The 15,564-nt window shown below is 39.3% G+C and overlaps 1 protein-coding gene across 1 annotated transcript in view; it reads right to left on the reverse strand.

The window, feature by feature from the left end:
• Positions 1-1,013: 1,013 nt before the first annotated feature.
• The window catches only part of kdf1a (keratinocyte differentiation factor 1a), a 24,106-nt gene continuing 9,555 nt past the window's right edge, over positions 1,014-15,564 (reverse strand). The window contains exons 2-4 of the mRNA XM_053490692.1: positions 3,781-5,090; positions 3,563-3,643; positions 1,014-2,769 (exon numbers count right to left, since the gene is read on the reverse strand). Coding sequence (XP_053346667.1) covers positions 2,717-2,769; positions 3,563-3,643; positions 3,781-5,090 — 1,444 coding nt within the window. The 3' untranslated portion in view covers positions 1,014-2,716. The remainder of the gene's footprint in view (positions 2,770-3,562; positions 3,644-3,780; positions 5,091-15,564) is intronic.

A 15,564-nucleotide genomic window follows, 5' to 3' on the forward strand; every position in this document is an offset into this window, starting at 1 on the left:
GCTATGACTGTTATAGAAAAATGGATGTCAACATAAAAATATCACACCAGTATAATATTTGTTTTTTTTTACTGCTCTTAAAAGTATAGTAAAAATCAAATAAATTGTATGTCATAATTGGCTTAGCTTAATTATTATTTAATGAGTAATAATAAGTAAATAACCAGATTTTTACAGTGTGTCAGTATTGCAGAGAGCTTGCACAACTACCCTTTCCAGTACACAATAGAAATTGTTTGCAATTATTACAATTGAACAGCCCAGACATTGAGATAACCGATTGTGTACTTTTACTTAAAAAAATACTTTAAAGTAAATTTAAAAGTATGTACTTAGGACTTTTACTTTAGTAAGATGTTGATGTTATAATAATACTTTTACTTAAGTATATATTTTGCAGGGTAGTTGTACTTTTACTTAAGTACTAAACCTAAGTACTTCCTCCACCACTGTCCATAGTGTACTTCACAGGGTGCTCCCTACCCCCTGCTCTGTTTTACAGGGAATGTCGGTGATTTTACACTATGGACATTAAATATTGAATATATATCATAAAACATACTGTTGAAACCTATCATTTGTGAATAAATTATTGATTAATTATAATAAAGATGTACAGAGATTTATATATTTTTTACAGATTACTAGTCAATATAATACTACAGATTCTTTAAAATTAAAAATGTGAATTTTTTGTGTACTTTTAATATATAAATCCTATTTCGAACTTTACTTTTTCACACTCCAGCAAGACACAATGACTGTGGGGATATTTTCATTCCCTTTTCCGTTGAAGTGAACACCTGCTGTTCACTCGTTCCCTAAACCGTTCACAGTTCCCTTGGAAGTTTGGAATCACACTTAACATGGCTGAACACCCTGTGTAGTGCACTTGTGTGTGTTGATACGGCACTCTGAGCTCCAGCTCTGTGTATGTTTGTGTGGTGTCACAGCGCCCTCGTGTGGTGCTTTGGCACAAGAACGAAACAACTTAACATTTTGCTTAGAAAAAGAAAATGTTAAAGTGTTTATTACTGTTTTTAAATTCCTATACAGTATATGTATACACATTTATGTACAGGATAAAATACAATGGCATCACTAGTTGCCACACACACAGTTTTAGATTCATTTGCATAGTAACAAATATTATATTACATAATTTATATAAATAGATACAGGTGTAGATTATACAAAGCTATTAATGGTATTTTATTTATGTGTGATGTGTGTTTAGTTACATATTGATTATTTTTTGCTCTTCTTAACAACTAGAAGTTGCTGAGTGACATCAGAGGAGCTATAGTTACAAAACCACGCCCCCTAACCAAGAAGCTCCGCCCTGTAACCCAGTAACACTCCTACAGCAAAACACTGATTGCGAAATTCCTGAAGAAAACTAAACCACACACACACACACATGACAGAACACGTTTTTCGACTTTTATTATAAAATTACATGAAGGTAAATGTGATCTAAATGAGAATGTAAACTCTTAAAAGGCCGGCTGAGTGTTTCAGCTCCTCCAGCACACACTTGGATTTCATTTCCTTTAATTCCTTTTATTTGTTTCCTGCTCTGTAAAACCAGACAAACGAGTTCACAGTTTACCACACTCTCTCTCTTTCTCTCTCTCTCTCACACACACACGCACACACACACACAGAGGGAGGAGGAGGCTGTAATCTTCAGATAAGAATGCAGAGAGAAAAGAACAGATGTTTGTCCATAAAAGTGCAGATTATATGGCTTAATCCTGACCGTTTTTTCATAAATGTCTCTCACACACACACAAACACACACACAGTCCGTCAGGGGTTGTGCACCATACACATGTAAACAAAAAGCAGAAAAAATAAAGAATGTGCCTTTTCATAAAACAAACAAACAAACAAACAAACAAACAAACAAACCCACAGCGTGCTTTAGTAGAGTGAGCAGAGAGTGGGAGCGGGGCCGAGAACCTGAGAGACCAGCTTAGTTATGGAAAGAGGAGTGCGGTAAAACCAGTCTGAGTGAGTGAGGACACACACACACACACAAGCACTAAATATATCTATATAGGTTAAAAACCTGTGGTCTGTGAGCACCGGCAGTGCAGGTTCTACAGGTTCCGGCTTTCTGACTCAATACGGGACACTCTTATAGGATAATCACAGGCAGGGAGTGCGAGTCTAATCCCAACACACACACACACACACACACACCATGCTCCGGGAGAAAAGAAAATCCAGTGAGTGCTCTAAACCAGGCAGAGAGAGAGAGTCAGTTCTAAGCACAGCTTAATCCAGTGCGCACACACACACACCCCTCTAATCCCTGTCAGGCTCTCTAATCCAGCTGTGCGTCTCTAATCTTTAATCCAGACATCTGATCTGATCTGGACCAGAATGAGGAAGAGGACGCTCACTAGTCTCGACTCCGTGCTCTTCTTTAGCACTAATCTGTAAATCCCCTGCAGCCCCCCCCTCAAAGATTTATAGCGTAGACGTGCCGTCTCTAATCCAGACGTGCCGTCTGTAACATGTCTGATTGTGCAGCTGTGCAACACCTCTGTGTGGTGTTTAATACAGCAGTAACATCTCGAAATGAGCCTCTCAGTCTGCAGATCATTTTAGTCTGTAACCCAGACTTCTGGTCCATAAAATCAGAACAGTCTGTAATCCAGCTGACCCAATGCGTCTGTAACCCGTCTGAGTGTCTGTCTGGCGTCTGTCAGCACAGTAGCGGTTCTGCAGATGAGTCCCTGGGCATCCCTGAGGAGTACGCTGTGGAGAGACAGAAACAACACTCAAAACACAAACATCAAAACAGGCGGAGTCAGAGCAGAGTGGGCGGAGTCTTTGCTAAAAGTCCCTATGAGTCAGAGCTACAAGGGATCAGTAATAACAGTGACCTCATGTGCTAAATATATTTTACATCCATAGACCTGAAATACCTCTCTCTCACACACACACACACACCATCTCAGCCTCCTGTTTAAAGTGTTTAGCGTCCATACAAACAAAGCGAACCGCTTTTCAGTGACGGTGTAAATCTACACCTGGTGTTTTTACACCCCACTGCATGAAACATTCCAGCACACAACCACTGAAACCTGAGAGCATCTCCACATCGCAGGGGGAGGAGCAGGGGGTAAAAGCAGGACAAGTGGCAGGGAGTAGGGGCAGGAGCAGGGCAAGTGGCAGGGGGTACGAGCGGCCCCATAGGGGACAAAATGCTGACAGCAACATTCCTGGCTGAAAAATGAGAACAACACTCCTGAAGAAGACAAAAACCTGCGGAGGGTTCCGGTCCTGAGCCTCGCAGGCACGTTATTATTCTACGGATGATGAGAGAAAGACGAGCCCATCCTTACACACTACTGCATACGCTCCCTAAAATAAGGGCACTACTCAGGACCTGTCCAGGCCCCTAGGGTGGAGCCTTTATCTTCAGCAGCTTCTGAACTTGCACATGATCTCAGAAACAGGAAGCACTTCACACACAGGATAAAAACCTGATGTTCTTCAATGACACCAGAAAGTACCTTCCTTTCCCCTAAAAGTGTAAATGTCTTACCGTTTCGCCCGCTGTGTCCTCTCATCCTCCGCGCCAGCTCGTCAGATGGTGTCAGATCGGACACCAGCATCTCAGGATCATCTTAAGACATACAGATCAAAGGTCATAAACCGCTGTCACAGCATTAAGGCCTTGACTTATGTGGGATAACGTATGTGGGACTTGTGTGGGATTATGTATGATTTATGTGATGCAATATTTTGTCCATGCCCACTCACCTGTGCTGAAGGTACAGGTCATGGTTTCGTTGCCGCTGTCCGGCAGCTTTCCGTCTCTTCTCCCGTTAGCCTGCAGCAATGCCTCCTGGGATTTGTAGTCTTTGCTTTTGTAGCCTTTAGAAGGCTGAGACTTGTACTTGCGCGTACTGATGCGTATGACGCCATGTACGAGCCGACACTCCGCCTCCTGCTCCTCCAGGTTGTAGTCCTGCGCGATGCTGTTGATCAAGTCACTGATCTCGTTCGTCTTGCGTGAGAACGACAGGTCTGAGGTGCACTTGGCCAGCTGCTCGATCTGGTGCAGTTTATAAAGCTCCAGAAGCTTCTTGGTGATGAGGGAGTCGATGTCGGTGCCGCCATCATCCACTTCGTCCACGTCCAGGTCCTCTCTGGAGTAAATGCTGGTGTTGCTAACAGGTCTCTGGCTCTCGCCCTTTGCTGCAGACCTGCTGCGTCGCGCGGGGGCGTCTGAATTTGGTGAGTAAACGACCTTCTTCCCAGCGAAGTACACATCTCCATAACGGAAGCTTCCAGAACTGGGCAAATGGGTGGTTTTAGGTTCGTATTTTGGTTCGGGTCGCCGCGGTTCAGGCTCAGATTTAGGCGGCGGGTCAGTGGAACTCTCGTTAGGGGGAACGCAGGGCTGCTGGCGGCCGTAAAATCCACAGGTGAGGACGCAGCAGATTAGAGCTCGACAGCCTGACCAGGAGCACGAGCCGCAGCGAGCGCCGGAGATCAAGCCGCAGCTCCGGGACGTGTTCTGGGATGGCTGGGTATCGATGACGATAGTGCGTGGAGGATCGGCGCAGTGACCACGCTGCGAATCCTGATCTCGGAATAAGGGCTGACTGCTGGTATAGAAATTGCGACATGAATCCTGGGACATTTTGCGCTCCAGATTGGAGACACGGTCGTAGTAATGTTCCTGACTATCACGGTAGAGGTTCTGGTTGGCCATATTGTGATTCCGTAATGAATCCTGGTTTGCTTTGTGATTCTCACGGCAGGAGCTCACAGCGGTGTTAGCGTAGCGTGGAGGACTGTGGGGTGGCTGCGGATCAATGATCCGGGGTAAATCAGTGTAGCAGTTTGGGTACGAGTCCTGACTTGTGTTGTGCTGGTTCCTATACGACTCCTGCTTGGAGGTGTGATGATCCCGGGGAGAGTGCTGGTTACGCGAGCTGTCTCTGGAGCCGGAGCGACTCGGCTTGTAACACTCGGACCTGCAGCGTCCCGACCCGTGTGTGTGGGGCCGAGGCTTGTGTTTGGTCCCAGTGCCGTTTCCAGGCATTGCACTCCTCATCCAGGACCTGGCAGAGGTAACACACACACACAGGTTACTTTATATATTTGTTCCAAAGTATTGCTATTTCATTTTGATGTTCTGATTTCTTCCAGTGTGACTCTAATCATTATTTGGATAGGAGGATTTGGATTTACACCAAGTATACAAATTATTTTTGTTTATTGATATCTTGAATTTAATAAATGACAGATTTTAGATGTTCAGATTTTACACCACACCCCCACACTCAGTTAGATGCTAGTGTGGAGAAAGTAAGTCTTAATGACCGTAACACAGTATACAAGACACACTTGTTTTACTTTTTATCGTTGTATATTGTTTCAATTGGATTTATTTTCATTGTATTTTCTTGTTATAGTCTGTTTCTATGTCCACCACTACTTTAAGATCGTACAGCAGTTTGGTCAACCAAGTTGTGATAAATGTGTTTTAAATTTTTTTTATCATAAATTATATAAATTTTACATTTACATTTAGGCATTTGGCAGACGCTCTTATCCAGAGCGACTTACATTTTTATCTCATTACACATCTGAGCAGTTGAGGGTTAAGGGCCGCGCTCAAGGGCCCAACAGGGACAACCTGGTGGTTGTGGGGTTTGAACCTGGGATCTTCCAAACCGTAGGCCTTATCCACTGAGCTACCCCTGGCTCGTTATGATGTGTGAAAGTGATTTTTGCCATTACTATAATATTCCATATACAAATATCATCATAAACCATGTAATTGTCCTGAAGGAGGATAGGAGGAGGAGCCATAAATCATTTGGAGTCAAACGCTTCTGATCCCTAAGGTCTAAACACACTCCTGCTGAGAACCGCGAGAGAAAACACCAAAAACACTTCATTACTTTGAGATTAGAACATGATCAGTTCTTGTGATCTCAATATATTCGATTGTGATGTGTGCATCTGTCTGTGTGTGTGTGTGTGTGTGTGTGTGTGTGTGATGTGCTTTATGATTCACTGCATCGTTTTGGTAAAGACAGAACGCTGTAATTTACATGAGCAATGTTCACACTGATCACACAACTGATCTCGTCACATGGATGCCCCGTGTGTCTCTCTGGGATGCGTCTGGTGTCTGGGGATGGTTCTCTCTACCTAGAAGATGGTTCTGGCCTTGACTGGTGTTGGCAACTGTTTCTCTGGGGACTTGACAGTTCGATAGTTCAGGACTGGAACTTCTTACAAGTCTACCTGGGTCTTCAATAACTACCTGGACTCCATATTAACATCAATTAACAGCAGCTATTATAGCTGAACTGCCTCCCACCCTACACACTGTATAAATGCAGATCATTTACTGCTCTCTGTTTCACCCAGATGAGGATGGGTTCCCTGTTGAGGCTGGTTCCTCTCAAGGTTTCTTCCTATTACCATCTCTGGAAGTTTTTCCTTGCCACTCGGCTCGTTCATCAGGGACGATCTAATCATTTTGATTCACACACACTCACATCTCATACACACTTAAATAATTCTTTTGATTGTGTAAAGCTGCTTTGCGGCAATGACAATTGCTAAAAGCGCTATACAAATAAAATTGAACTGAATTGAATTCTAAACACACACACACACACACACACACTTCTACACCTTCACTGCTGAATTACAGATCAGTAAGCATTAAAACACCACAGCACTAATGGCTTTTAATATAAAATATAAAAGCATCAGAATAAAGATAATACTGCTCTCTACCTTGTGTCATTTTAACGTGAAAAGGAAGGTCCAGATTGACAAAAGCAATCATACAGAAACACAGAACAGAAGGAAGAACGCTAGAAAATCAAAATACACCCTACAGTCTTAGATTCCTCATCTCTCCACCTGTCACAATCTTCTCCATCTTAAACACTTGCACCCACCAGCTTAATATCCTCATTTATCATACAATTTATTATAAAGTGGTATTTGTCCTTGTTGGTCAGCTTTTTTAAGCAATGGTTAAATGGTTCATGTTTTAAGTACATGTTGAAATGTTGCCCTGTTTATTCCTGTTTTAATGTTTTTCTTAATTTTTTTTTGGCTTTTGTATTTTTTAAGCACTATACAATAAAACTGTTATAAACTTGAATGCTTGATTGTGCAAATATTATCTGTTTTTTTCTGCATTACCAAAATAATTAACCTCATTTCCGAAACCTATACAGTGGAACCAGGAATTAAAAGTAACGCGGTCTACAAGAGCTTTTCGAAACATGCAACATTTCTAACTGCATTTTAACTTGATAAAAGAGCGAAGACTTCATATACAAGTAGTACGCATGTACGGGTTGTGTGTGTGTGTGTGTTCTGGTGTGTGTCCTGGCGTGTGCGTGTGTGTGTGTGTGTGTGTATGTGTGTTCTGGTGTGCGCGTGTGCTAAAAAAAATGGGGACCTGTGTGCGCAGGTGGTGTGTTCTGGTGTGTGTCCTGGCGTGTGCGCGTGTGCTAAAACAAATGGGGACCTGTGTGCGCAGGTGGTGTGTTCTGGTGCGCGTGTCTGCTAAAACAATTGGGGACCTGTGTGTATGTCCCAATCAACTGGCGTGTACTTAGATCTTTGTCCCCAATCTTAACCTATGCAGGCCCGCGCGCACGCACCAGAATAGGCCCGCGTGTGTTCTGTGATTATAAAAATCACCCCCCAAAAAGGTCCCAATTTTTGCCCAAAAAAGACTGTGTGTCAGGGGGTGGGGGGAGTCAGGTGCTCCTCCCCCCAAGTGTGTTTGCTTTGCAGTGCCTCTCGTGGAAGTGTGCATTAAATATATAGTCTGTGATACGTCCTTCTCAGTGGGGGCAGTGCAGAGCAAACGAAGCGCATCTATATCTGGTAAGGTGATTCAAACTGACCGATCAGAGTCTAATTATCCACACTAGGAAGTATTAAATGTGAATTTGCTTATGGTGAATAAAGATGAATTCATTGATAAAAAGCCTTTATAACTTTTAGGGGAAAACAATTCCAGAATTGTTCGTTAATTTGTGTGAATGTTAAAAATAATTATAATACATCAATAATGTTTGTCAATCTACACTGAAGGTTATGTTTAAATGTAGCACAACTTCAATTCTATTCACCCGGCTGATGCTAATACATGCTAATGCTACACATTGATTCTACACATTAATGCTACACAAACAAACCAATTTTTCTTTCCTAATTAGGATGTTCAGTTGCTTTATTGATGATTTTGTCATTAACGTTTAATGACGATGTTTAACATGGTAAAATGCAAGATGACATCTGAAACTTTTTGTCACGTCGTGTGTGTGTCCTGGAGGCCTTACATACGGTCCGCCCCAGAAGCACATGCGCACAACATGCTCACCGGGAGTAAACAACAGCCTCAGGTAAGTGGAATCTCATATCTCTTCATTAAAAAAACTAAACAAAACGTGTAGCCTGTTACTGCTTAGGTATTCACCAATGTATTATGTTAGAATTAAAGCGGAACGGGGCTAGTTAACGTGCATGCGCGAGTCCGACACAGAAGTTTGTCCAGATGTACATTTTATTATTAATGTAGTGTGTACATTGTGTGTGTATTTCCTTCTTAATGAAGTGATGTGTTGTTTCAGTTAGTTAAACATAAAAATGTCCAGAATCAGGAAAATGTATTTAGTTATTTGCAGGTTATTATACATTACTACACTGCAGTTAAATAATTATGCAGCATGAAATTATAAATAAACCAATAAATTCAGAAGCTGGAGTGTAAGACTGCGTGATATGACTGGACTGGTTTCTTGCAGATTTCTGCAGAGACTCAGGGTTCAACCTAAAGGTGAAGCTGAACATCATATCAGAGATGCAGTTGTGATGCCAGGTGTTCAAGGATGTTCTATTGATGTTTGCAAAGGTATGTGTTTATTTAACCTTATTCTTTACATTTTATCAATTTAGATACCTTCTGCCTAACATATGACAGATGTACTGCGAAACAAATGTTATTTAATTTAAACGTGGTATAAACAATTTACAGTACATCTCCAAAAATCAATATTGTAAAAAGATAATTTTTTTTTATTATATACTAGATTGATTATATGAAAGTGAAATATTTTAAGCCTTTTGGTTTTAATTTTGATGATTACATCTTTAAGCTCATGAAAACAATAGAAAGCAATACAGAAGTTTACAATAAAGAAATTATGAAAAATATGTTTTTTTATGTTTATTTATGCACTCAGTACTTAGCTCCTTATCATGAATAACTGCATCAATACGGCCTGGCATGGAGGCGATCAGCCTGTGGTACTGCTGAGGCAAGATCAATATTCAACTCATCTGTATTGTTGGGTCCCGTGTTTCTAATCTTTCTCTTCCTCTACACAGCACTATCACGTTGTTGTTGGTCTTTCGGCTGCTCCCGGCAAGGGCTCGCGTATCACATAATATATACATATACATAATATCACGTAATATCAGTAATATCACGGTCAGCACACCAGTTACTGGTAGTTTTGGCACTGTGGGGAGGTACTAAGTCCTGCTCGAAAAGAAAATCGGCATCTCCATAAAGCTTGTCAACAGGTTGAAGCATTAAATGCTCTAAAATCTCCTGGCAGACACTGTGTTGACTTTGACTTAATGAAACACGGTTCTTGAATCAGTTTTGCTTGACAATCTTTTTACAGCTGTGATCATCCCTGTTGCTTGCGCACCTTTTCCTACCAAATTTTCCCTTCCAGTCAAGGTTCCATTAATATGATTCAATACAGATTTTTCTGTAGCTTATCTTTCTTATGGAGGGGTGGATGATTGTCTTCTTGACAACTATTAAGTCAACAGTCTTCCCCATGTGTGTACTGAACTAGACAGGGATACACTGTATTCTGTATGAATAGTAATTTACTCAAATGCTAAATGAAATACTAATATATTAAAATACTGGATTTTTGATTGTAATGAGGTGTAAGCTCCAATCAAAACAAAAAAGGCCTGAAATATTTCACTTTGCATATAAAGAATCTGGAAGATATGAGAGTTTCTCTTTTTAAGTTAAATAATGAAAGACAATTATATTTTTATAAATATTCTACATTTTCGAGGTGCACTGTTCTTAGCAAAGCTTTATGGGATGCCTTTGTGTACCTGTATTGAGTAAATAGGCAAAGTAATATAAGCATGCTAGGGGTGAAAAGGTATACAAAATTCATTGTTTGAGGTGTACCCCAGTTTTAAAGTCATGTTTGGTGCGGTGATGTGATGCATTACATTGTGTGAAAAAAGTAACAACTGTCTATAGAAAGTAGTGTAACAATGCTTTTTTAAAACACAGTTATAAAAACCTTTTTTTTTTTACATTTCTTTTGGATGTTTGTCACACTTAAATAGCAACTGTTGGGCCCTTGAGCGCGGCCCTTAACCCTTAACTGCTCAGATGTATAATGAGATAAAAATGTAAGTCGCTCCGGATAAGAGCGTCTGCCAAAATGCCTAAATGTAAATACAAAATTCATTTAAAAAAAAAAAAAAAAAAAAAAAAAAGAGATTTGATTCTTTAAAAAAGCTGTCCAAACCTGCTCGGCCCTATGTAAAAAAAAAAAATTAATTGCCTCTAACCCTAATAACTTTTACAGTAACAGTAATAATGTGAAATGTGTGCAATGTGCACAAACCAATACAAACTTCATATCACAGTGGAGAGCAGCGTCTCCTGACTGTGCCAATTACAAAAAATGGAGAAGATTGGTGAAACTATTTGGACGTTATTGTAAGCCATTCAGGTCTGGTGCCTAAAACAGTTTCTTCATAGAAACAACCAAGATGTACAATAGCAATTTTGATGCAAAATCCCTCTAACAATTTTTCAATTCAATTCAATTTTATTTGTGTAGCGCTTTTAACAATTGTCATTGTTGCAAAGCAGCTTTACACAATCTAAACAAAATTATTAATTATAATCTGTTGTTTACTTGTAACAGCTAATTGACTATTTGATGATTTGCAGTTGACAGTGGAGGAAAATGCTAATTGAGCTTTAGCACCTTCTCCGAAAGGACTCAATCAAATTACGCTCCGTGGCGACCCTTTGCCGAGAGCAGCCCAAAGAATGTTCATGATGTAGACCACCCCTGACCTTAATACTATGTACAACTCTAAGACAGCACTTAATCTCCTTCTATAACATTTCACAAAATTGAAAAATACAGATAGTGGGATCTTTGACCATTCCCGTTTGCACAATCTTTCTAGATCATCCAGTAATAGAGTCCTGGGTCCTCTTTCATGCACTTCCCTCTCCAGCTCAGCTCACCTCGCAGGTTTTCAATTGGGTTGAGGTCTGGGGACTGAGATGGCCATGAGAGGAGCTTGATTTTGTCAGAACCATTTTTGTGTACATTTCACCACATGTTTTGAGTCATTATCCTGCTGAAAGACCCAATGATGACCCATCTTCAGCTTTCTGACAGAGACCATCAGGTTTTGATTTAAAATGTGCTGGTATTTCCAGAGAATTCATGATGCCATGCACCCTAACAAGGTTGCCAGGGCCTTTGGAAAAGAAACCGGTCCACAGCATCACAGACCCTCCATCATACTTTACAATGGGCATAAGGTGCTTTTCTGCATACTCATCTTTTGTTTTACGCCAGACCCAGACAGTGTTTGTTGCCAAAAAGCTCTCATCTGACCACAGCACACAGACCCAGTTAAAGTCCCAGCAAACTCCAGACATTTATGTTTGCGATTGTGTGTAAGTAAGGTTTGTCGTTTGTTTGTTGACTGTTGTCCCAACTGCCTTGAGCTCATTTACTAGCTCCTCTCATTTAGTCCTGGGCTGATCCCTCATGTTTCTTATGATCATCCTTAGCCCATGGGGAGAAATCTTGCACAGACCCTTTATTTCTTTGCAAGTGGGCAAACTTACAAAATCTTTTATAGGGTAAGCCAGAAAAGAATCACACTTTTGTTTCTGTTTCTTCCGCACACTCTGTCTATACATGGTAAACTACAGTGGAACCTCGGATTACGAGCACAATTTGTTCTGGAAGTGAGCTCGTATTCCAAAACACTTGTAAACCAAATGTAATTTTCCCATAAGAAATTATGAAAACTTAAATTATTCGTTCTACAGCCCAATAACATAAATACATAAAAATAATTAATACAAAATATAAAGTAAAAATAAAACAAATTAACCTGCACTTTACCTTTAAAAAAAAGGAAAAAATAAATCCCGGCAGATAAGTGTTCCCATTTGTGTACGCAGGCGCTGTGTGTGTGAGGCTAGAGCAGTGGTTCTCAAACATTTTCTGTCATTCCCCACTTAAGGTGGTGGGGGAATTTTCAAGCCCCACTTGTCAACAAAATGATAACAAAAACGGCCAAGTTTACTATTTATTGAACTATCAATTTCTAAACCAATAGGATCAAATAACACCAAGTTCAAAACAGATAAAATACATGTGCAATTGTTATAACAGACTTACTTTGTTACTTATCTAGAGCTTTCTTTCAAAGAAGTCGAGTGGCTTATTAACGTGACTGGGGTGTGTTGTCTCTAAGTGTCTTCCTAATATGTTGGGTCTCATGCTGTCTGCTGCCAGCGGTTTAAGACACAAAACACACATGGGTCTCTTCTTTGCCCTCACCATCCCCACCATGAATCCAAACGCAATAAAGGCTTCATCATGTTTTCCTTTTGGCTGGATTTTTGGTTGATTAGGCTGATGATGCTGAATCACCTGCTTTTTTGTGGTCCATGTAACAAATGTATCCATTGACGTTATTATGCTCACTACACACTGTACGCTACTGACCCGGTGTTATACTCTAAAATGCCCCCCCCCCCCCCCCCCGCCACAGATTGCACCCTCCCCCCACCCCCCACATAATCTTTTTCAAATAATATATTAGAACATTAATTCATAGGTTTGTGGTTTACAAATTATAACAAACAAATTTAATTATAAAATAAGCAATATAAAAAATGTTGTATAGGGGAAAAATACATAAATTATATATTTTTTTCATATACAACATGTATATTTTTATATTGCTTATTTTATAATAAAAATCGTTCCCTGTAATTTTTCACCACTAACAATTTTTATTTAGTGTAATTTGTGATAAATAATTTGTTATTTGGACATTGACAAACCCCTGCAAAATAAATGTGCCATAAAATAATTATTTGGGGGGATTTGTATTAATCGTCTCGACGGCTGTCACCTGCCTAGGGTTAATTATAATAGTAATGATATATTTGATAAAAATAAACCTTTGGATGTATGTCCTCATATAATAATTGATAGAGATTATGTAGGGGGGCAATCCCTGGCAGGGGGCATTTTAGCGCATAACACCTGTTTGTGACGGCGGTAAGGTTAGTTTGATATTCGCATCTCAGAATTCAATAGCTGCGTAAATAAACCCGCAAATAAGATACCCACATATATTTCCTCTCTACATTGTGTTTAAGTTCCATCCGCCTTAAATTATACATGTTTAAAAGCATAAACAACATTATTCTCTACGGCGCAACAAATGATTTAGGGATCAACGCAAAATGCCGCACACAAACAAAAAGCTTAGAACGATATTGATCTTCCCTTCTGTTCAGCGCCTGAAGGATCAAAAAGCAACTTTGTTACCACACTGGAAACTAGAAATGCCAGACTAGTACTGCCTGATAAAATATAAATGTTTAACAAAAATACATAAACATCAGCATACACACTGGAATAAATGAAATGACATATATAATACCGAATGTTTCGGTATATATTGTTCCTCTGGAATTAACATGCCGACGTTAAACCGTTATTGTTGCACTATGGTTCCACTATTTCTCTGATGTTATTTTAATTTACTTGTATTAATGAATCACTTCTTTGCGTGTCATTATTTAGTTTCGAGTGTCCGATAAAGAAAATAAAGATTAAATAAATCAATAAAGAAAATCATGAATTAGAATAGGTACGTTCCTATTATTTTCCACTAGGGCTGCACGATACATTGTTTCAGCATCGTCATCGCGATGTACGCATGCGCGGTAGTCACGATGCAGGACAAAATAAAAAAAATTCTGCGTGTTTGATTTAAAAATGTACTTTCTATATTTCTAAACTTTCTATTCACAGATCTATACAGTATTTGTCTAATATAAAGTAATTAACTCATATTTAAGGGTTGTTTAAAAACTACAAAGCACACGTTGCTTCACCTACTTCATGCACGCAGAGATGGCTAAGTGAGCGCGGGATGCGCGGGAGAAAAGCGCCGGAATGGAAGATTTGGTCGCAAAAAGAACCGCAACGTCCGTCATATGTATAAGTATTTTGGATACAAAAAGGATGATGCTAACCAAAAACATGTGCTTTGTCGGGAGTGCCTGGCAGTTGTTGCCACAACTCGCGGAAACACTACGAATTTGTTTGACCATTTAAGTTGGCACCACAAGGTACTGTATGATGAATGCAAAGCCAGATCAGATTGCCGTCCAAAGCAAAAAAAAAAAAAAACACTATTTCGGATGTGTTTGCCAGTGTGACGCCTTACGCAGTGCGTGTACGCAGTGCGTGCAGTCTTGTAGATCATAAAGAACTGTGTTTATATATAGATTTATATAAAGAAACCAAATATTTTTATAGAGTTGTTGAAAAGATTAATCTTTTTTGTTAGCTGATGACCAACACTTGTTTTACTTGCTAAAAAAAGTATACAGATTAAAAAAAAAAAAAAAAGAGAATCTTCTGACATATTATTTTATTTATTGTAAGATAATTATTGTTAACATCACTTGTTATTGTCATTACCACAAGTTAAGTTTAGCTTATTACAATTTATTTGTTACCACTCGGTTTTTTTTTTGTTGTGACAAAATATATTTACTAATCTGTTTTCAAAAAAGAAGTTGTTAAATAAAATGTTAAATTACTTATTTTGTCACTCATTTTAATTCCTTAATGAGATATTGAAGTGTCTTCTTTTCATTCACAAAATGAGTTCCCTTTCATCAGGGTAAAAGCAACATTCATTATTAATTTCATAACGTATTAGAGCCTTGATTTGCCTGAATTGACAGTGAATAAGGGAAGCCAAACTGTTTATGAAACAACCCAAAATAAGCTTAAAAAAAGAAGTATTTTATTTCAGGGTTTTGATTATACTTTTACATCTTTTTATTCTTGAAAAATGCTTACAAAATTACCCCAATTATTCTTGAATTATTATTTGATTTTTAAGCAGTTTAAAACACCTGGTGAACATAAATAAATTTGTACACATCGCAATATATATCGCAGGAAAAAAATATATCGCAATGTAATTTTTTTTCCAATATCGTGCAGCCCTATTTTCCACTAATTCCCTACCGTTCACAAACGAACCAGCACCTTACCTCTGAAAAGATTAGTGACAGAGCAGAGTTTCTTCGAAGAGCAGAGTGTGTGTCTCACACACACCACGATGAAGAAGAAAATAGATTTTTAACCTCTGTATTGAGAATTTATTTTGCTTTACATAAGCATGGGGAGAACATACAAA

This window comes from Clarias gariepinus, unplaced genomic scaffold (assembly GCF_024256425.1).
Source record: "Clarias gariepinus isolate MV-2021 ecotype Netherlands unplaced genomic scaffold, CGAR_prim_01v2 scaffold_30, whole genome shotgun sequence".
In the NCBI taxonomy this organism is placed as follows: domain Eukaryota; kingdom Metazoa; phylum Chordata; class Actinopteri; order Siluriformes; family Clariidae; genus Clarias; species Clarias gariepinus.